Source organism: Pleurodeles waltl, chromosome 1_2, assembly GCF_031143425.1.
Source record: "Pleurodeles waltl isolate 20211129_DDA chromosome 1_2, aPleWal1.hap1.20221129, whole genome shotgun sequence".
In the NCBI taxonomy this organism is placed as follows: domain Eukaryota; kingdom Metazoa; phylum Chordata; class Amphibia; order Caudata; family Salamandridae; genus Pleurodeles; species Pleurodeles waltl.
The window spans coordinates 175,751,107-175,774,570 of record NC_090437.1 but is presented as its reverse complement, the minus strand read 5'-3'; the positions used below and the strand labels follow the sequence as shown (position 1 = coordinate 175,774,570).

General features: G+C 45.2%; 1 protein-coding gene across 2 annotated transcripts in view; it reads right to left on the bottom strand.

Annotated features, from left to right (window-relative positions):
- Positions 1–23,464, bottom strand: part of RBPMS (RNA binding protein, mRNA processing factor) — a 693,723-nt gene that overhangs the window by 462,829 nt on the left and 207,430 nt on the right. The window contains exon 1 of one of the 2 annotated variants that reach the window (XM_069237369.1): positions 18,001–18,096. The exons of the other annotated variant lie outside the window; for it this stretch is intronic. Coding sequence (XP_069093470.1) covers positions 18,001–18,045 — 45 coding nt within the window. The 5' untranslated portion in view covers positions 18,046–18,096. Of the gene's footprint in view, positions 1–18,000; positions 18,097–23,464 lie in introns of those variants that run through there. 2 annotated transcript variants of the gene reach the window in all.

The window sequence follows — 23,464 nt, the reverse complement described above, 5'->3', positions numbered from 1 at the left end:
GGGTGAGAAGGACTGTATCTGCAATCTGTTCCCAGGACCACCAAAGTGAGTTAAAGGGTTAGTCTGTTTTATCCAGTACCTGGATTCTGCAACTGTGAGTTCTACCCTGACAAGTGGTGCCACCCCAGTTCTAGACCTTTAGAAGTGGGCCTGAAGGTGCTCTGCCAGTCCATCTGTGGACTCAGGAGAACCAACACATTCTCCTCCACGGTGCAGCACAAACCCAAGCAGAACCAATGTGTTGCCTCTGCTGCAAGGACATCCCTGAAGCAGGCCCTCGCATTGCAAGTTGCCCGTCAACAGCAGCTCTGCCCAGTGGCAGCTGGTGCTTTTAAAAAGTGGTGGGGCAGAAAGTAAAAAATAAAGTTCAAGCCAACCTCAATCAAACATGAGGGTGGTGGAGTGCAAAGCTATCTTCTCCTCTGCAAAAACATTTGAGAAAAGAAAGCTGGCCACAACATGTTTTAAAAGAAAAGTGAAAACTTACTCACAAAAACTCAGCACTGTCCCTGCAGTCACACAGACACATCACTCCTCTGCGCGAAATTACTTCCTGGGGAACCCTGTCTCACAGGTTGTGCCTAATGTGATGACAGCCCTTGAGTACTCATGTGAGCAGGAAAAACTCCAGCCAATAAATCAGGTTTGGAGGGGGCATAAACGCAAAGAAGAATGGTTTGCCACGCTAATGCCTCCCAGTTGCTACAAAGAGAACTCTGGATGCAGGCCTCTCTGCAGGTTAATTGGTTCACGTTGGTCATGTTCCTCCTCGGAAATGAAAAGACAGATTTGAAGCGTTGCGGAGCCAGAAAAGGGGTAAAAGAACAGCTCTCGACTCTCACCTTGAGAAGGATAACAAGTGGCAAAGCTGTTTATCTATCAAAGCACATAATGTTCCTGGTGCTTTCCGAAACTTGTGGTGATGAGGGACTGCTGTTTTACTTCCTCCTGGTGCTCAGTATATCTTAAAATGTGGCCACCTTTAAATCTATCTTGGGGTCAGACTGTATAGACAGAGGACAGAACATAGAACAAAGCCTTTTTCTGCACATTTATAAGTCTGTAGAGGTCAGAGTGCATACTGCAGCCTGTATATAAAGCAGGTTCAGAGAGAATTGTGAGAAACATGAGTAAATCAGAAAACAGGTCCTTACCAGGGCCTAGAAGCACCAACTCTGGGCTAGAGACTACATGAAAAAAATATGTTATCGCGAACGGGAGAATGTTGAGGAGTTGCAGCCGGGGCTATTACTTTGTAAGGAAACTACTTGTTCGATATTTCCTTCTTTGAAGAATAAACCTGCACAACCTACCGATTCCTGTGCTCATTAGTGTTTGCGGCTGGAAATCATCTTAACACAGAACCATGACCAATCATTGTCAGGCTTAAAAATAAAGCCATACAGTGATTGGCCATGTCCTGTAGTAATACGAACCCCACACTACCTTCTGAGCACTCGTCAGTGCAGACAGACCAGCATAAACTTCTTTCAAAACAACCAATCCGTGTGTTGCACTCATACTGTTTGTATTAAGACACAGAATGACAACAAAGCAAGGATTGGTGTGAGCAGGTGAACCCAGCACTCCAAAGAAGACTAGTGCAGCTGTGCTGCGTTTCCCCCTGGCTCCTTTGCAGTGTGAGTTAAAAAAGCCTAAAGTATGCATGTCTGGCTGGCCACAGTTACAGACCCCTCCAACCAGACATGTGCACCAGGCTTTAGCTGCTGACTGCCAATTGGCAGGATTGGCCACGCCCTGCCCTACCGAGACAGACACATGAACAACACAACACTGCAGTAATGGCGTTTTCGGGTAATGGCAATGCATGTGGGGGCTTGCAACAGGGGTGGGGGGTCAACGCCCCCATGCTCCAATGAAGAAACCGCCACTGGCCTGGCTGATGACACAGGACTCTCCAGTGCAAGCCCCACAACTTCTTCGGAACCAGCAGATAAACAGCACATCCTCAACGCAGGACTATGCATCACAAGTCCCCTTATCAACGGTCTCCTCAATGATGACACAGCACCCCGCATCACAGCCCCAACGCTTGTCAAAAAGACATGCACAATGCATCTCCAACCAGGACCTCGCACCTCCTCAGCTGCGCGATGCACCCTCGATGCAGGACTTCCCAATATTCCGCAACCAGGATTTGAGGTACTCTTGTTCAATGGGCCTAACTGGGTCACTAAAGCCGGCCTGCACTCCATCTTGTGATTTTGTCCAAGTCCAGCGCAACTAGATTACCATAGTTGGCACTTTATGCTTTTTGGAACTATGGTCACTGAAATCTTTAAAATTGCATATCTAAGGTTCTAATGATTTTTGTCATTTTGGTCTTGTTTTATTTATTACCATGAACACTATTTTTCTAATTAGGTGTGGAATTTTTGTTGTGTTTTTACCTACTTACTGTTTGAAGTGCTGCATAAATACTTTACAAATTGCCTCCAAGAAAAGCCTGACTGCTCCGTGCCAAGCTACCAGAGGGTAGAGCATAGTTTAATTTGGGTTTTGCTTGTGAATTCACCCTGAGGAGGATTGTAGTTGCTTCTTCAGGAGGGTTTCACCCCTCCCAACCAGTAACCCAATTGCTTAAAACTTGCCCTGGCAAAGTCAGTAAAGCTGAATTATTTACAGGGACAAGTTTTGTTGGTGTTAATACTAAGAGATGTTGTGTATCATGTTGTATAAAACTGTGTACTTGAAGAGGATTGTTGATTTGCTTGATAGTATTCACCGCAAAGGCAGGGGATTGAACTTCAGCATCCGAGTTTCATGCTGAAACTCTAAGCAGGTAAAGTGTACACTGGTAGAAAGTGCAAGAAGCTCCCTCCTGTTCTCAGAAGGACTGCTATGCTTTTAGTGGAACATTTAGTTACACAACCACTCAGCAAGGATACTATACTTTGAATGGGACAGAGGCACAACTTGGTAACACTGCTTTTATACTCTCCATCGCACTGTACCAACACTTCTTAGAAAGGCTACTATATTTTTAAGTGCACATTGCTTGAACTTTTGAGCAGAGCTGCCATACTCCAATTCAGGCAGAATAAGCTCTTTCCATGGAGCTGCCAGAGGTTTAATGCATTTGTTGCACTTTACGTTTGTCGTACTTTAATTGAGACAATATAAGTAGTTCCTCACAGGGATGCAGTATTTTATGTGGGGTGTTATGGGCATGTATGAGAAGGGCTGCTATTCATTTAATAGACCAGAACCTGCACTTCACAGAAACACTACTGCGTCTTCAATAGGACAGCTTCAACTATTTTGATCACAGATCACATTTTTAATGGGAAGTTTCAGAATGCTACTTACATCATTTTATGGATCAAATCTGTTTATTATTATTTTTCAAATATGAACATACAGAATACAACACAATACAACTCGGGGCAATAGATAACATATTTCACTCCAGCAGAGACCACAGCACTGACGGCAGGAGATCTGCCCATTGAAATCCCATTCTCCAGGCCACACCGACGGCAGCCTCCCACTATCCCCATATCATAACCCAGAGAGACAGCGAGCAGCGCTAATACACTTCCAGAATGCGGGTCCTGCTAATGTGCATCCCCCAACAAATAAATAAAACATACGAACAATGCTTCCCTCTAGAGTCCAAGTCCTCTCCGTGTCTCTCTCGGGCCCCACCACTCCCCTCCCCGACTTCAGTTCTCCAAAGTCTGCCCTCGCGATAGCCTGCACCTAGATCAAGTCAATCTCAAAACCCTCAAATAGGCCGGGCAACATACATCATTTTAGAGGGGCACTTATCAACACCCTACACAAGTGACACTTGTGCAGTTATAATTGAAAAAGACTGCCGGCTTTTAAATGGGAAGCTATACACAGTGCTTAATGTGTGTCAGCAGTTTCAGGTGATGGACACAGGATCTTATTTTGGGGACCACGACTCATTTTCCATCAGTCTTTGACCTAGAGGAAGACAGAGAAAGGCAGAAGAAGTAGAAAGAAGAGAGAAAGATCGGAAAAAAATCCAAAAACGGGCCTAAGGGGCAAAAGCAGGAATGAAAAGCAAACTGCATGTGCGAGATAAAGATAGATCGCAAATGTAGGGTATGTAGGGTTTTGGGAGAAAGTGGAAGGCAGTGAAATCAAGACTAGACAGCTGTGGTATTTGACAACCCCAGAAGTCAGCTGGAATGGCAGCAGGATCTTTAGAAAACACCTGGCCTTGCACTGGTATCCGAATATCTCAGCAGAGAAGACATATTCTTAATGGAACTGTACCAGAATGGGTGTGAGAAATTGGGTTGTTGGTTGACTGGGGTGTAATTCCTGGTCGAGCAACAGCCACAGTCCCTTGAAGGGTGAACCACAAAAAGTCATTAAATCAACCTGTGCTTAGCCCCCGGTAGCTTGGCACAAAAAGCAATCACACTAAACTCAGAGGCAATGTATGAAGTATTTATGCAGCACACAAAAGCAATGAAGTGAACATGCAACACAATAAAAATCCCCAACCAATTTAGACAAATAAAGTACAATTTAATAAATTATCTCACAGCAAAATGACAAAAATCTAACCAGTAGAACTGCAATTGTGAGTTTTAGGTTCAAAATAGTGCTTAAAAGCAAAAAGTGCCAACTGAGGACATCCGGTAGCACTAGACTGGGGCAAAGTCAAAAGTTAAGGCCGACCGCGATGGAGTGCGGTTTGGGTACACCAACTGGATTGGGCCTGGTAAGCATTTATCTAAAGACTTAGAACATTTTTTAAGCTGATGTCTCTGAGAAGGTAGTGGCTCAACGGGACAAGGCTACAGGAGTGTCTGAGGAGAAAGCGTAATTGTCAGATAGCCGAGGAACGACTCCACAGTGAAGATTTTTACCTTTAGATTTAGTCTTCGAAATAGAAGTCGAAAACCTCCAACAGGATGAATTTGAAAGCTGTAGATGAAGACAGTTCCATATGGTCGGCAACCCCTTTTGTGAAGGACCACTGAAATGGATTTGCTGCTACGGAGAAGAACGTAGCAGGAGAAGCCGCAGAGTCAATCCACCTGGCGATACATGACAACCATACAGGCGAGCTGGTTGCTCCCGGTCTCCTCCTGGTTCTCAAAGCACTTTTTGGCCAAATTTTGTTTAAGTCCTCAGTTTTGGAAATTCGCCATCTGGGCACAGTTAGTTACACAGCCAAGGGCCCAAGAGTGGATGGAGACCTCTTAGGGGTTCAGGCCTTACCTAGGCTGGGTCCAGGTGCAGTTTCCAGATGGTTGGAGCCTCTTATGTCCCTGTAGCTCTGAACATTAGGGAAGCAAACTAGCCTTTGGAGACACCTCTGTAAGTCCTGGGTGCAGGTGTAGATGCTGAGCTCAACAGAAGGGCTGGCCTCCAAGGATTTAAGGCAAGGTCCAGGCAGCAAAGCAATCCTTCCAGGTACTGGGTGCACAGCAGGTCACAGCAGCAGGCAGTTCTCTGAGAGTCCTTCCGCAGGTCCAGTAGTGAACTGAAGAGTGGGTCAGAGGGCCATGTTTTCATACCCTTTGCCCTGCTTCAGAAGGTGGGAGAAGTTTCCAGTGAGGTTCTTTAAAGTTCTGGGAGTTTCCTGTCCCCCCTGCCCTGGCTCATAGCTGGCTGCACTGACAATACAGGGTCATTAAACCTACTGTGAGGAGACAGGGCACAGCCTATTCAGGTGCAAGTGGGGCTGTGCTGAGCTCCCCTCCCCCATCCTGCCAGTGGAAAGAACATTCAGCTTTGCTAATCCCACTATTGTGTGACTATCTGGAGGGAATTCACAAAGTCATAGCTATCAGTCAAACCCAGTCATGTGACCTAAGGCAGACTGCAGGTGCAGAGGGCTAAGGGGAGGAAAAGGCCTACTATCTAAAAGTGGCATTTCAAACTTGTAATGATAAATTTGTCTTTACCATTATACAGGGTTTATCATCACATTTTGAGAGGTACCAAATATGCAATAACCTCCTCCTCTCATTTAGGAATTACATCTTACTAAATGTAAAGGTATTCCCAATTTCTTTCTATGGTAAGGGTAGGCCTCACAGTAGTGAAAAATAATTTTGGGAGTTTTTCACTACTAATACATGTAAAACTTAAAAGTACATGTCCTACTTTTTAATTAAACAGCACCCTGCTCTATGGGCTACCTTAGGCTTACATCAGGGGTGACTTGTATGCAATATAAGGGGATTTTAAGGCTTTGCATTGTCTAGAGGACTCAGAATGAGTAACTACTGACGGGACCAGGGAAGCAGCTCGCAGCACTTCTTAGAGGACTAGGAATGAGGAATTACCACTGGGATCAGAGAAGTGGTTGCAGCACTATCTAGAGGACTTAGAGTGAGGAATTACCACGGGGACCAGTGAAACAGCTTCAGCATTGTCGACAGGACTAGGAATTAAGAATTACCACTGGGACCAGAGAAGCAGCTGCAGCACTGTCTAGAGGACTTAGAATGTAGAATTACCCCTGGGACCAGAGAAGCAGCTAGAGGACTTAAAATGAGGAATTAGTGATGGGACCAGAGAAGCAGCAAGCAGAACTGCCTATAGGATTAAGAGCCAATTATTTCTAAAACAACAGTGGAGGGAAAAGTGGCTTGGAAAACATCAATTAAGTAGAACCGAGCAGAGGAACAAGAACAAACAAAACCTGAAATGTTTGGTACCTTTCCAAACACAGTGTTATAATTGGTGTGGTGTGACCACATTGCTATTGGCAACCAAAAGTACACTAAGACTGCAATGACCAGAAGGGGGAGGGGTCCATCACACGCTTTAACAGGAGAAAGCGTGAATGTAGTGTTATGGCCACCAGAAATGTTCTCTTCGTGAAACCGCCTGGGAGGGAACTAAGCACACAAAGGTGGGACATTTAGAAAAACACACCAATACAAAGGAAGCATTTATGACAAGCTGTATCAATGTCATGGGTACACTGAGGTGAAAGCCCAGGAGTGAGGGAAAATAGAGAAGCAAACTGCCCCTACAATTAGGGACAGTTCCTCTGCTTTTCTGGGGTCATGGTAGGGGAGAGGCACACACACTCCACTGGCCCATCTTTCTCTTTAGATGACAGAAGGTCAGGGAGATGTTTACTCTCTTCTTCCTCCCCATCATCTGTCACCAACAGCCTGGTGACCTCAGACGTCTCAAAGTGGGGTTTGAGATGCTTGATATGGAGATCACTTAAGGTGTGTCTGAGGGCCTTGAGATCCAACAAGTTGGTGGCACCTCCTTTCTTCTCAACTATCTCATAAGGCCCAATCTAGTAGTCTTGGAGGGCCCTGGGCTCCGTTGGCTTTATCACCCACACTTTCTGCCCAGGCTGGATTTCCACAGAGGCACTGTCTGGTCGCACCCCTGCTTCATCACCTCCTGGCTAGCCCCAAAGTTGTAAGAAGCCTTCTTCCAGAACTTGGTCATCTGATTCCAGAGGGCTAACATGTAGCTAACCACATCCTGGGTATGCTTCTTGGGAGCTTGCTCCCAACCCTTCTTCACCAGGTTGAGAGGTCCCCTTACAGGGTGACCACACAGATGCTCAACTGGGCTAAATACAACCTCTTCTGTGGTTCCTCCCTGTAAGCAAAGAGTAGGCATGAGAAGAGGACACCCCACTTCCACCTCATGGGCTTAGGCAGTCCCATAATCATGCCCTTCAGGGTCCTGTTGAATCTCTCAAAAAGCCCATTTGTTTGCGAATGATAGGGTGTGGAGAACTTATACGTAACTCCACACTCCTTACACATTGACTTCATATAAGCAGACATAAAGTTGGTGCCTCCTGTCAGACACCACTTATTTGGGGGAAAGTCACTCTGGTAAAAATCCCCATTAGATCCCTAGCCACTGCAGGTGCAGCTGCAGTCCTCATAGTTATGGCCTCTGGGTTTCTTGTGGCATGGTCCACCAAGAGCAGGATAAACCTGTTGCCAGAGACTGTCGAGGGGGTCCAGGGGCCCAATAATGCAGATGCCAACCCTTTCTAAGGGGGTGCCACTGACAGGTAAGAAATTCAGGGGGGCTTTTCAGCTTCTTCCCTGTTTTCCCACTAGTCTGGCAGGTCGAGCAAGTTCTGCAGAATGCATCTGAGGACACTTTCATTCAAGGCCAGTAAAAATGGGGGTCAAGCCTGACAAAGGTCTTATTCTGCCCTAGATGTCCTGCCAAAGGAATCTCATGAATCAACCCCAGAAGGAAGGCCCTGTAGCCCTAGGGAACAACCAGCGCCTGTGTTGCCCCATGTACAAATGTCTTGGGCTCTCTGTACTGGAGGTATTTCTCCCATTAGATGTGGTCATCTCCAGAGGTGTCCCAGCTGCCTGGGATTTAGCCGGCTGCCTCATGCCCTCAAGAGTAGGGCACTCTCTATGTGCCTAAAAAGAACTCCTCCTTAGTGGGTCCCCCTTCTGCTTGCCTTCCAGCAAGGTCAGACAGCTCACCAGGGAAGGCAATGACTTCTCAGTGTGCTCTGGGGCTGCCTCCTCTGTTGTCCCATCCACCTCCTCTGGGAGACACTCAGGGGCTGGCTTCATACTCCTCTTGCCCGACCCTCTCTTGGCAGCTGCCTGGGCCTTTTTTCCCCAGGCTCCAGACCTCTTTGGCTCCCTTTCTGGGCAGCCATGGACCAGGTGATCATACAAACCCACTTGGGCAACCCCAACATCCCAATTTGTGAGTTGGGCTCCACTCCATTCCAGGCAGTATGCTCAAGATCATTCCCTAACACACAGTCCATAGCCATGGCAGGGCTCACTGTCACCTTCAGAAGACCTGAGAGCCTCCACTCTCCCCCCACTCAAAGGGAACTAGAGCCACAGGCTGATTCAACCTGGTCTGCTACTACAACCTGGTGGAATGTAGTGGGAATCACTTGCTCTGAAGAAACTGGATGACACCTTGTCATAGTCACACAGGCTCCTGTGAAGGCCTCCACCCTCAGCCCACTGATGGTGACCCACTGAATTTATTTTGCAGTATTGGAAAACATGTGGGCCTTGGGCACCCACTCCTCATCACTAGGACAAAGCTCACTGACTTCCCTACTACTAACTCAGGTCATCTCCTCCCCAAGAACTACACTATCCAGCCCTGGTCTCTACCTCCAGTGGAAGGCTGTGCCCTCTCTGTGCTCTTGGGGTCACCCTTGTAGTACTCATATTCATGAGACGCTGGGAACTTGGGTTTAGACTTGCTGTGATTCTTGTCAGAGAAACCTTTCTTCTGGTGGGCAGATTGGGTTTGGGACCCCGTCCCTTGAGAAATATTTTGGAGACCTTGAGAGGACTCCGGCCCTCATTAGAGGCTGGAGGTTTTAAGAACGCCAGCCTCGCGATGGCGGTCAGACCGCCGCAGACAGGCAGATACAACAGCCCCATTATGACCCTGGCTGATCTGTCACGGTCATACCGCCGACACCGCCAGGCTGCAGCCAGCCTGCAGCCAGCCTGCAGCCAGCCTGCAGCCTGGCAGTCCCGGTGGTTGTAATCTGCCAGGGCTTACGAGTCCCCATCCACCAGCCTTTCCATGGCGGTAAACACCGCCATGGACAGGCTGACGGAACGGTGGCATCGAGGGGCCCCTGGGGGCCCCTGCACTGCCCATGCACTTGGCATGGGCAGTACAGGATCCCCCACGCGGGCAGTGAAATGTGCAACAGGTGCTGCTGCACCCGACACACCTCAACATTGCCGTCGGCTCGATTACGAGCTGGCTTCAATGTTGTTATGAGTTTTCACCTGGGCCAGCGGGCGGAAACGCTGTTCTCGTCCGCTGGCCCAGCAGAAAACTCCTAATAGGGTGGCAATCATACCGCAAGCACTGGCGGTATGATGGCATCCGCGGCTTCACCCAAGTCGTAATAAGAGCCTCCTCCTTTTTATCCCCCTCCTCTTTCTTTCGGTGGGAACCCTGATCACCCTTTTAGGAGTCCCTCCCCAGATACCTTCTTAGACACTCTGGTGCTGGCCCAGACGTCCGCCTTCTCAGAACACTTCACTGGGACCAGTCAATTTGCTCTCTACCAGGAAGTTGCCACAGCTGTGGAAGACAAAAATTGAACATGTGCTCCCTCATAATCAGGTTGTACAGCCCATTACCTTGCTGCCCTCACTCAGCCCTTCAGTGCCTTGCTAGCATAATCTAATAAGTCCACCCAAAACTGGTTCGGGAGTGTGTGGCTGTCCCTGAACGTTTGCCTGTATTTCTTAGACGTAAATCAAATTTTGGAAAGAAAAATTGCCTTCATGGGGGCATACTTGGTCTGGTCCTCCACCTCTAGTATCAGGAGTGTGTCCCTCCCCACTGTGGGCAAGTACCTCCACAAGCTACCCCTCAGTACCACTCTAGGACCTTGTGTACCCTCACGGATACCCCATAGACTGAAAACCATTTATCTATAACATCCCCCACTACATAACTTGCACCATGTCTTTGGGTATCAGATATGGATTCCCTACAATACAAAATAACGAGCTAAAAGATGTAATTGTCTGATTCCGCAATCAACCTCCAAAGAGTTGCACCTTCTTTGACAGATCTATTAGAGCATTATGGAAGCAAGGGTGGGACTGGGCAAAATAAAGAGGCATGAGGGTCATTGAGGGAAGGATTATCCTCAGAAACCAAAGCATGTTTCTCTTGCATCTCATGTCTGACTTAGAGAGAATCTTTTGGGCTACCCCTCTGACAAGGCACCAGAGCGGTGCCCAACTTCTTGTGTAAGACTGATCTTGGGCGATAGTCTTCTCCACCATGGTTCTGCCTTCTGCTACCCAGATGTCTATTACACGGTAGGAGATAAAGCAGAGATACCACATAAGATTGTGGGATCCCCATCCCTTCCAGTAGCTTAAAAACATTAACCAATTTAGATTTGAGTTGATATATTTGCTGCCTGGTTTTACCATGAACAGGCATAGAGAAAGATTGACTGTGGTGGAATGGTGGGGTCTAGTGGTGTGGCAGTTCCACCCATTTACCCCTTCCGAAGGCTTCGGGAGCCATCAGGGATTCTCTGAGCCTTTGGAAGAGAAGACTCTTCCCATCACCCCCACATGCAAAGGGACCATGATTATCTGAACGAATAGCATGATCAGTTTTTGTGGTGCATCTCAGGGATTCCACACAATATGTACTGTTTTGAGGATGTCTACCAGGCTAGTTTTATGAAACCTGCACGAAGACATATGCAGCAATACTTCAACAGGAATTACCGAAGTTCTTGAATTTGGATTATCTGAAAGTATGCTATAAGGGGTTCAGTGTAACAAAGAATAGAATCCAGCAGCAGTGTACAATATATGTTTTATTTGCTAAAATGAAATAAGGAATGGGTGCAATGAGGAACACATCGCTAATAAAGAACGACTCCTGGAATTTGAAGATACACGCATGATTTTATTAAAAAGGGACTACTCCAAGGGGCACAACCGTTAACACTCTTGATCAAGAATAGTAAGCTGTCAGTGGAAGTGTGATTTATGGGGTTGTGTTTGATGGGACAACTTGTGCTTTAGTTTTGTTGCTTAAATGCTGCTTGGAACCCCTACTTCTACATCAACCCACAATGAATTTGGCCTATTTCGAACAAGAAATTTGCTATATACTTTTTTAGGAGAAAAAATCAAGGCCGAACTAGTGAACCAAAAGCTGCCCTGACAGAAATGTTCAAACCAGCCCAGCTCCTGCAATCTCTCTCTTTACATCGATTCATTATTTCTCTCTGCTTCTCTCCCTCCTTAGTCTCTGATCACTTTCTCTCTACCTTCCCTCTCCCTTCCTCTTTCTCTCTCTCTTGAGGACTCCCCCGCCTGCTGCACTTAACCTCATGGAGCTAGGGAAAGTGACAGTAACACTAGGCGCGGCCCTGGGCTTTCAAAACCTTCCAAAGGCTCCAGCCCGCCGGGGAAAGGCCTGGCTGGTCCTGGTCAAGACTTTCCACTGATAATGTCAGAATCATGCTAACAGTGCGGCCTCACTGAACCACTGGTCCACATCGCATGAATTCTATGGCCAAATTAAAATAAATACACATAACATTTATGATGTTCGCTCTTTGTTAAATTGCCACCTTTGATCTCTCTGCCACATGCCTATGGCCTGTATACAGTGCTTTGATACCCCATGGAGCCTTGGCTGTGCTATTAACACACCAAGCATTAAAAATAAAAATATATGTATATTTCTATATATTTTACAGAAGGATATAACCTGAAATTGGCTTCCATTAACCCCCATGGCAGAACCTTCTCGAAAACGCCCTCACGTGCCAAGGGACTGACAGAACAAAGGCAGGAGTTATGTTTTTGAGGGAAGTCAGGTTTAAAGCTTGGATTCCAAATGGATGATGCACAGTAACTCCAGATAAGCAGAGCTGTCGAGCCAACACAGACCCGGACAATCCCTGGGCCAACTATGCTGCAAGAGCTAGCGTCCAGTGTTTACAAACCGATGACAGATAAGGGCCGAGTTCTGTGGCAGAATGTTCGCCTCTTCTCCTCTAGTCGTTTTTCCATTCGTTCTGCTGCGTAGGCTAATTCATTTAAAGATGTCTTTGATGCTTATTTTTTTTAATAAAGTGTGACCTTCCTCTGATGCGTTGACCTGGTTGATCATGAGGTACCGTTCTGTTTTCCCTTCTGTACAATAACCTTCTGGCTGCGAGTTCAAACAAGCTGGCAAAGTTGCGCGAAAGCAAACAGTCCCAGTGTGACCCGGAGAGATTTGAAGTATTGTACTATAATAATGTTTGCTACCTCTGACAAGGCGTTTATATAGCAGGGTTACAGATATCCTCTCATTTCACAAAGTCTACCAAAAGAAATTGATAGGCTGGGCAAGGCAATAAGGGTAAGATGTACCAGGGCTTTTTGAGGTTGCAAAGGGTTCCATTTGCAAAATTGGATGGGCTGTCACCGCAAAATGGCCTTTTAGTGTGTACCAAACACAAACTGTAACTACATACCAAATTGGTATTTGGAAGGGACGTGTTTAGGGCGTCCCTTTCAAACAGCATTCGAAAGAGGATATTTTGATGTTTTGAGCCCAAAATCAAGTGCCAAAAATAATATTTTACTGACTACATCCAAATAGTGGTAACTTATTCGTAAATGGGAAGGGGTCGACAAGGAACCACTTCCCCAATGTGAATCATGACAAAAATACTTTTTAAGAGTAGTCAGAAGTCTCATGCACCACTGCATAGTCTTAAAGAATCTTTGTATATTGTTTTTTTTAACACGTACCATTTTCATTTAAGGAAACCAGGCTGCATTCAAAAAAAGATTGCTTTATTTAAAAGCAATCACAGACATGGTGGTCTGCTGGCCCTAGTAGGCCACCATCCCGGTAATAGTGGCAAATTGTTGGAGTCACAATTTGCAACCTACCTCATTAACATTCATAGAGTAGGTCGAAGGCACCCAACTATGACTTGGTACTTTGCAAACCATCCTACTAGTACGTGGATTGGTTCACAAAATATCATACTTGTCGCAAAAATACTGATGGCAAATTTGTCTAGTATTTTTGTGACCAGCGTTTAGTACATTTGACCCTAAGAGTGTAAAAAGGTTAAGGCTTTGTCATCTTTGGTAATCTTTCTTGATGGCACTACTCTTACTGGCTGGAGTACTTGAGTCATATCACCACCTTCCACTAAAAATTGCACAAAGCACAAAGCCACATGACAATTGTCTAAAACAGAAACAATCGCTATGAAAGGTCAAGGCAATCAATATGTCAAAAAAGTTGTAACTAAACTGTATTGACATTTCTATGCCAAATGACTTTTCTATGCCATGGACTCCAATGCAAGCAAGGGAATTGAGCCACTCAAATCTTGTTTGTGTAGTAAAAAATAGGCACTAATTGCAGGAGTGGCTTATGGGAAGCAGAAGGGGCGGGCGACGTGTGGGGGAGGGCCGAAGGGGATTAAAATCAAATTAAAACATATTTTTTTTAAACGTACCTTAAAGTTGCGCGATGCTCCGCTCCTGCTTCTCCTCGCTGCAGGCACAGGCTCTCAGCCTGCCATGTGGCCAATCCTGATGCTGCTCAAAGCAGCATCAGGATTGGCTGGGAGTGTCCAGCTAGGGCGCTCCCAGGCAGACTGGGAGCCTGTGCAGGGTCTCTCCAGCCCGGCAACTGTGTTGCTGTGCTGGAGACAGCCTACTGCGCATGTGTGTTTTGCCGACCCGAGACCTCCGGCCAAACACACATGCGCTCTGAGGGAGAGTGCTGAGCACGACCCCTTACTGCTCATCACCCCCGTGGCCCCGCCCTTTAACCAAACAACGATAATAAACACAGTTTATTATCATTGTTTGGTAAAAGGTTTGCAGCTGCTGCTGCTGGCGGGAGGGCAACGCTTTTCCGCCCTAATGGAGGAGTTGCCCCTGACTAATTGTGGTGAAGTGCCCCTCACAGTGTGGCCCGGGTGCACTATTAAAATGTACCTCCCTGGTCCACATGCTATCTCACTACTGGTTTATTCCAAGCAGTCACACCAGTTTACCTCTCACAGTGTGTGCACATGATTATTCACTGCAGATATCTACTTGTGTGCTCCCAGACATATAGCTGTAGGTCTAGGTCAGAGATGCCTCCGAGTTTGACAGGTTTTATAAACAAATCAAACCTAATTTGGAAGTTTATTGAGGACCACAGATTTAAACATCAGGGGTTTTATTTAGAGTTTGGAGGATGAGATTCTGAGTCACAAACATAGCAGATATCCCATCCACCATATTACAAGTGCATTATAGATACAGCTATTGGATTTATGTTGCAGGGGAGGACCAAATTATACAGCGGTGTTGATAAAATTATGCGTCAAGAAAAGACAAATTATACAGCCTAATGAAGCACATTGTGTGATAGTATTACTTCATTACTTTTTTCATTTTTACACTTGTTGACACTGTCTGGGTATTTGTTGCATCTGTTTAGTACCAGTTCAACCCCAAAGTCTAGCAATTAGCAACAGAGAGGTAACCAGTCAAGCTTTGGAAAGGGACTTGCACTGCATGGCAGCATGTGTTCCTGCGTTTTAGTAACTTTTGAACCGTTTGTGCTAAAAAATATTTTTGTTGTTAAAATCTACAGATTATGCAGCAAGTGATGGATGATATAGCTAATACGGAAAATCTATAAGTATGCAAAAAGCGCTGCAGCTGCACACTCGCATAATTCCAATGGCCCTGATTATAGATTCTGGCACCTGTAATACAGCAAGTGGGATATTCATGATGTTTTGACAAACTTTCCTGTCTGCCAAACTCTAAATAGGGCCTCTAGTGTCTATCAGTCTGGAAGAGCGAGAAGCAATCCTGTCCTTCAATCTTCTTATTTCAAGTAATTCTTGTAAAGAGGCTTTGAGTATCTGCTCACCTGATTTAACTGTGGGCTTTGTTTAGAGTAAGGCAGGCAGGATACTCCTTCACAAACGTGGCACGTGTCCCATCTGTGGTTTTACAAGTGTTTTATAGCCTATGGCAACTGTAATATGTGAAATAGAATATCCGTCATGTTGTGACGGAGTATCCTGTTTGCTAAATTCTAATTTAGGCCTAAATATGTTACTTTGCCTTCTGGTTTCAAATGCCAGATTTGTCCAGTGAGTATTTGGAGTAAGCAGAAGAATTTCAGATTTCTCCTCTTTCCTTTCGTGGCCAAAGAATACGCCTGTCCTCTAGTGAAGATTACTCCAGGACTGGTCAGCAAAAAGGTACATCCCAGCCCCAAGCCCAGTAGGGAGCATAAGCATGGGAAGGCCCAAATGCAGGCCTGCTATCGACTCCCAATAATAGGGGTTCAAACTAGCACCAGGGAGCCAGTGAAGTGAGAGTTTGCCTCCCCAGGCAACATTTTAGGGATAGTTTATTCCTCTGCTGGGGGATAGAATGGGTGAAACAGAGAGTAGAATGGCTGAAACACAGAGTTATCCCTGCCTGGACAGTTAGGCAAACCCTGTACGTATGTGGCAGAAGCGCGATGAGGAAAGATGCACTTGCATGTACTGGTTCTCTTCACCAGCACTCAACCCAACGAGCTGTCTTGCCCGAGTGGCAATTGCTTGCCTCCAGTAGGAACACCCACTCCAAATGCTGCATAAAGTTTATTTTTCAATCAAACCCACGGTTCCATTGTTTAATCTTCAAACTTAGGACGCGATGCTCCATCACACACATGGCAGCTATCCTGCCCACCTTATTACAAGGGCATTTTAGCCTATGGCACTTGTAGTGCGGCAAACGGGCCATCTGCTGCTTTTTGACAGTATATCTGGTCAACCAAACTCTAAATAAGGCCCTTAAACCACTGCCCTCTCACAGAGTAACATTCTTTGGACTGCGTCGGTCACAAGAAGCAGACAGTACGCCCACATGCTTACTCCTCTGCATTCCTCTTGCCTTTTGTCAGGTTGCCAAGTAATCCCCCTCATAAATCAAGGCATTAGATAAAATCTGCACAGCAGGGCTTAATTTGTGCCAGTGGCGCAAGTGGCGTCTCCGTCAATAATCAGGACTTATTTTACATCTGAGACTTTGACATTGAAAGAGAAAATCAGAATCGAGAGAAAGAAAAGAGGGAAGGAAAGAGTGCGATAAATATGCAGGAAGCGGAAGGTGGTGAGAGAAAGGGGCATGAGGTGGAAACAAGACTGGCGAGCCTTGGTATTTGGCAGCCTAAACGAAGTTGGCCCTCTGCGCTCATTTCTGTTTTTGTTTTTAACCAAGCGGTGCTTGCAGGCTTATTGGTGTAGTATTTACAGTACACAGCCCGGCCACAGCTGCCTGGACAGGAGTTCAAACCAAACTTAGTTCACTCTCCCCAGAGGCCCCCACGGGGTCATCAAACTAAAGCTCAGTGACTGCATTAGGAGGAGGAGAGGAGCAGGAGAGGAGGGAGGAGGAGGAGAGGAAGAGAAGGAACGTGAAGGATGGCTGCACTGGAATGTCAGGGTAAACAGCAAGCTATGGAGGCAGAGCACCTAAACATACACGGTCAGTAGGCAACGAAGGAGTCCCAGGGTACAACTTTTAGAAAGGGGTGCATTAGAAGGAAAAGAAAGGAAGTGGGTTATTTTCCACACAGGACACAATTGGGAGCATTTAATTGTATGGAGATAAATGCATTTTGTGTGGTAGCTAAACGCACAATATGTACACAGAATCTTGAAGTAGGTAACATGAAATTCGTGATCAGTGAAATATCCATTGAGTAGAAAGGAAAGTGAACAGTGTCAGAACCATCAGGGTGGGCTAAATAAAAAGCATGGGTGCGCTCGCCCTATAGAAGGCGGAATCATGCGCGCAACACCCAGCTGGGAGGTGAGACTATTTCTCTCGGTGGAGCTAAGCCCATTCCATGTACATGTTGATGCACAGGCGACAGTAGGCAGTGCAGGGCTTCAAATGGAAATATGGAAGTGGTACTCACTATTCCGAGTAGGTGCCAATACTCTCTCACTAAATCATGCATACCAACATTTTAGAAGAGGAAAGTTGGAGATTTGAAAAAAAGATAATCGGAGAACGTATTTCTGCCATTAATTGACTTCCATTGAAGCGGAGGCAGCCAAAACAAAACCATTTTGGCTGCAAAAATCGAGTATTCCGCCTCAATCAGATGTATTGGCAAGTATGTTGAATGCACTGCACCAGGGCTGGGAAGCGCGGGTACTCTCTCTCCCTTTCAGTACTGGACAGTACCTGCCCATTTAAAACACTGACAATAGGTCTCACACACCTGCACGGTCAAGCCAGACTTGAATTAGGAAGTGCTTTGCGGTTAGTTCTAGGAGCATTACGAGCAGCACACACAGGTAGCCTAAGTCCACAGCTTCAAACGAAAGAAATAAGAAACGCACGCAGCGGTTAAACTAAATGTCTCAGTCAAAGACACCTGATAAGGAGAAGCTCCGTTGGAAAAAAGAGAGGGATATTTCACGGGACCGAAGCTCAGTCCCATGCACCTTGCCTCACTTACCACGTGCCCATTACTGAGCGTCGAGTGCTCCTCGTCTGGCGCCATATATTTCCTGTAAATACACTTAAAAGCTTTAACAAAGGGGCCCGGCGAAACCGTAGCTCCATTCCAAGGCAGCGGAGCTGGCCCTTTTAAAGGCATTGACGAGAACTAGAATAAACAAGCTGGAAGACAGACTAGGACAAGAATAGAGATTCATGAACAATATCTCTTAATCACAAGGCCTCTGGTGCTTACCAAGGCAGATGTGAGACGGAGGCTTGAAACCCAGCAGCCAAAGGCCTCTAAAATCATCAATATTAAAACGTATCAGAGCTCTTGGTAAATCCACTCCAATGATGTGACATTTTAGCAAACTTGCCAACATTTTAAGTAAACAAAGTGGGAGATCTTTAAAAAAAAGTGAGAATGTATTTCTCTCACTCACTTCTATTGAAGGAGAGGCAACTTCAAGGGGAAAGCCAGCCAAAATAAAACCATTTTTGGCTTAACAAATCGGGAGTCCCCCACCTGAATCGGGTCTACTGGCATAGGAACAAAGTATGCAACACCTCACATTAATTTTGGTTTGTTATTTTGTCATTTTAGCACATAAACTAAATTAAAAAATCGTGTTGATATGAAGGCTTCCAAACCCTAAAGAAGGTATAGTGTGTTTTAAGAAAAACAATAATATTATATATTTCAGGCAGACCCTGTTCAAAATAGTATTTGCCAACAACACCTGCCTTTATGTTGCTGGGAAATACAAGAACACTTTCTATTAACATTGTCCTTTCTACGTCCCATGAAAAAGTATGTGTAAAACACATGTTACACTGAGCAGACAATAAGCCTACACATACTACACATACACCCCTCTTGTAACCAAAGAGTGCCTCCTTTGTTCTGGGCGCCCCAGCCATGTTTTAAAACATTAATTACAAAACAACACCCCTAGGCATATAACTAAAGCACTTACATATACATACCTACCATTACCCTTCAAATTATTTCCCCAAAATTATTTTTAATCATAACTTATCACATAAATAATTTCATTAAATACAGTTCATAACACCCCATTCTATCATAGAAAAAAGAGAGAAAAGACCAGTGTAAAAGATGTAAAGTGCTCATGTGCAATAGTAAAGGATAGGAATTGAAACCCTTTAAACCATTCCAAGAAACAACTTTAAAAAATAAATAAAAAAACACTTAAAAGACAAAAAAGCATGTTGGTTCAACTTTTCACCACATTTAAATCAACCTATTATTTCTCCAGAAAAAATGATATATATGGAGTCCTATCCCCCATTCTAAATTCTCTCCACAAATAGTCCAAACCAATCCAGGCAAGAGCAATATCGTCGACGTTTCGAACCCTTAACACTCCTGGGCCAAATCAATGCTCCATCAGGGTCTTCATCAGGACTGATAGATAGGGGAGCCAGAAACCACCATAAATTATCATCTCCTTCTTCACCAAAACATCCTTCCAGAGTCCAACATCCTCAACTCAAAAAGATAAGCACACATTTCCCTATTTACGGTGTCCATAATCCTTCCCTCAGTTCTTTTAAACTTTCTTAAGACCACCTCTGCTTTTCCAATTTTGCATCCTTATCTTTTCATTAAACGATTCCTTCGATGTTTTAAAACCTGCCATTTGGAGGAAGGTGTCGGGTTTATTCAATGACCTGGTGGAAAGGTATCTAACAGCATCTCTGTACAATAAGAAACATTAAAGGAATTGGGAGCTATTGGGAGCTATTGTAAGGTTTAAAACTCAGAGTCTAAAACATGCAGAATCTTTTACAGTCTCCATGCACTAAGTGAAATCATTGACATGAATAGTGGCACGCAACTTTACATGGTGGAAAGGATATTATTTTTCCCTTCTGCAGATTTTGGACCGAATCCCTGAACGCAGCAATGAGTAGTTAAAAGGTGCCAAGTTACCTTTTGCAACTTTGGATCCTTTTGAGCTCAACATATCTTTTGTTGTCATGTAGAACTTATGCAGCAGATAGTAAAATGTGTGTCACATGTGTCATCTCCAAAGTTATATGGAAATGTAGTTAAATCGGTGCACTGGGTACAGAAAACACTGGGAATTCTAATCAGTTTGGCTTTTGCATTGGCAAAATCTTTTCCAAGCTCCACTAACATAGCCAAGGAGCTGCGTGAGTGGCAGCAGTGCAAGCTCCCCTAGCACGCAGAACCAAGTACAGAGTAGGCGGCCCCATCAGCGCGTGTCTCTTCACACATAGAGGACAGGTGCAGCACGTGCTGCAGCAGTGTAATCTCCCCTCACATGCACAGAACTTTTACAGCACAAAAAGCACAAGTGCAAGCTCACACACAATTGATGTGATTGTAGCACCTGCCACCACACACTCACTTCAACCTCACTTCAGTTTAACCCCACGTCTTCATGTTCACATCCTCAACTCAACATAACCTCAACCCCACCTCGCCAACACTCCAAGTTCGACCTTCGGGAAGTTTACTGTCACTGAATTTTACCTTTGCTTCAAGTGCAACCTCAGCAACGTCCCAAGTGGTATTTTATAGGTCAAAATTTTGAGGTATAAAAAAGGCAATTCAGAAAAAACTATTTAGACAATAGTAACAATTGACCAAGTACAATGAAATCAGAGATTCAGGGAAACCCCTGACATGAGGCCATCTTAATCTGTACAAAAAAGCCAAAGAAGGTGTGAGGTATGTAAGGGTGGAGTGAAATGAGGTTGAGAAAAAGAGGAGTGCCAAGATGTACATGAGGTTGAGAGGTGGTACGAGGGGGGAGATGTGAAATTCAAGTTGAGTTGAGGGAGAGGTTAAGCAAGACTGAGGCAGGTAGTTTTGAGGAATGGGAGTGAGATGAGGTAAGGTTTAGCTAGAGGGGAAGTTGGGGGAAGTGAGGCTGAGATGAGGTGGATGCAACGTGAAGGATAGGTTGGAGATGGGTTGCGGCGAGGATGGGGTAAGGTTGAGGATAAATGAGGATAAGGTGAGATACTTTTGAAGAATAGTTAAGTTAAAGTAAGGTTAAAGTGAAGTTGATTTGATGGGAAGTCAAAGCAAGGGTGATGTGATGGTGATGATAAGGAAGACAAGCAGGATGGGGTTGGGATGAGGTTGAAATTGGGAGGGGTATGGGGTTGCTGTGAAGTTGAGGTGTAGTAAAATTGAGGCAAAGTATGAGTGAGCTGAAGTTAAGTTGACAAGGGTGAGATAAGAAGTTTGAGGTGGGGCTAAGGATGAAGTGAGGAAGATGTTGAGGTTGAGCTGGTGTTGAGATGTGATCATGAAGGGATAAGTGTGAGATGAGATTGAATTTGATCTGGGATTACAGTTGAGTGAAGTTGATATGAGCAAACTCATTGAAAGAGCAGCCTTAGCCCAGACCTCTGGCTTCCTTGAAGAAAACAGCCTTTCTCTGACCATCAAGCAGGATTATCTCTATTTATACTCCTTTTCCCTAAAACTTTGCCTCTAATCAGAAACCCATTTCCCATCGTTAACAAGGAGTTTGATTCCTCCTGAAACCGCAAACCAACGAAGATCTTTCAAACCAACTACGCTATTGTTCACTGGTGCCTGTCTTCAGCGCTGTACCCAGGAAATCAGTGTGTAACTTTGAATCTTTCCTTAAATGCTGCTCTATGTTCGAGCCAATATAGCATGACAAAGGATTATTTGTTCAGAAGGTCTGACATCACTGAAGAATAGCAGCAGCAGTGCTTCGGTGAGGTCACTGTCCGATGTTTTTAGTTCCAGAAATAAAACTACTGGCATTTATCTGTTCTGCCCCATCATACTGTCATCCATTTTGGTTGCTTTTCTCCCACTGAGAAAGCTTGTTTTATGTGGAAGTGGTGAAACCACATCATCGTGGCAGAAATATACGTCGCATTTGTTATATGTTATGCAGTTTGAGTATGGCACAAACTTTCACTGTTTCAATCAGTGCTTTGCTGAATTGGATGCTAGACAGACTGCTGTCTACGGGGTGTGGGTTATCCCAATGGAAGGGGCTCGGTGGGGAGGAACAGGCCTCGAACGATTTACCTCATCTATTGTCTCCCCTAGTAAATATCATGTTGTGGCACCTTCCACCCACAGTCTGCTATACCAGTGAGTTGCCACACCACATAAGCCAATGGGCAAAAACCTTCCAGAAGGTGGGGCAAATCATGGCAAATTTGTATTAATATAGAGAGCATTCCACACTCCTTGGTCCCCCGCCTCCCCCCATGAAACATTTTAGCTGTGTGGTCTTTCCCATGACCTTCACTAGTGGCCGAGGGCCTCTGGATGCAGATAGAAGGCCCCTCTCGAGTGTTGTTCCCAGGGCGCGTGCACGGACAAGGCACCGGAGCGGGGGGAACAAGTAAACCTTTGTGCCTGCCTTAGTATCACTGATACTGGCCTGCTGCTACGAGCTTAGCTAACAATAATTACCGAAAACACAGGCTGACACAAAGCCAACACTGTCATTGTGTAACCAACGTGAAAATATACCCTGAGGGCCTTGTGACTGCTTTGAGTCCACAGTGTGCGATGCTTTTTATAGCCATGTGTTAATAGGAGAACAAATGTTCATCTGAAAAAGCAGCTCAAAACCCACATGGAATGGCTGCATTTTCTACAGAACGTACATTAGATGCAAAACGGATTTGTGAACGCAGGTTATGTTTGTTCAGCTTTGGCTAAAGATCCATATCTCAGACGTTTAAACAAGGGTACCTAATTTGTTCTGTTTTATTTCGTTTTTTACGTCTTTCCTAGAGACGGCTTTATCTGTCTCACCAGTCAATTGTTTTCATAAAATGCATAAATATAACACGTACAAATACATACAGGGCCTTCCGGGCAGCCCTCTTTATCCACTGGTCTGATCAAGTGCCATTCACAAATTTGCTGCCCTCATTACAGCTTTCAACTGGATGCAGTTGGTCAGCACACTTCCTCCGCTGTCTCCTTTGCACTGTGAGAGTAAGAGGCATTTGCCTTAACAAAGTGGTAATTACTTATAAATTGCATTCTCTTCTCTTTCCGCTCTCCTTGGCAGCTTCCCCTTCATTTATGTTAAAAAGGGATAGATTTCACATTTTGTACTACTGGATGATTGATTCCAGAGCTGTGAGACTGGTTTATGTAAAGCACTGGTATTGCCACCTGACCCCTACCTAATAAGAGTTAATAATGCCAATCTGAATAAGCAGTGCTTAATGTGGACAAAAATAAACAAGCATTTGCAATGTAATGGGTCTTGCGTTTGCTCGAGTTAGAGCTATTAGCGTTGTAAATTCCGAACTGGACTTTCCTTGCCGCATAAATTGAAAATGAAAAGTAAAACAGTTGACATAAGCAAGCCGATTCACAGTGCCATGGCAGCCATGAGTATGAGCGCGAAGGCGAGATAGAAAAGGAAAAAGAAGTTTGCTTGCAGTCAAAAATATCAGCAAACGTGCAA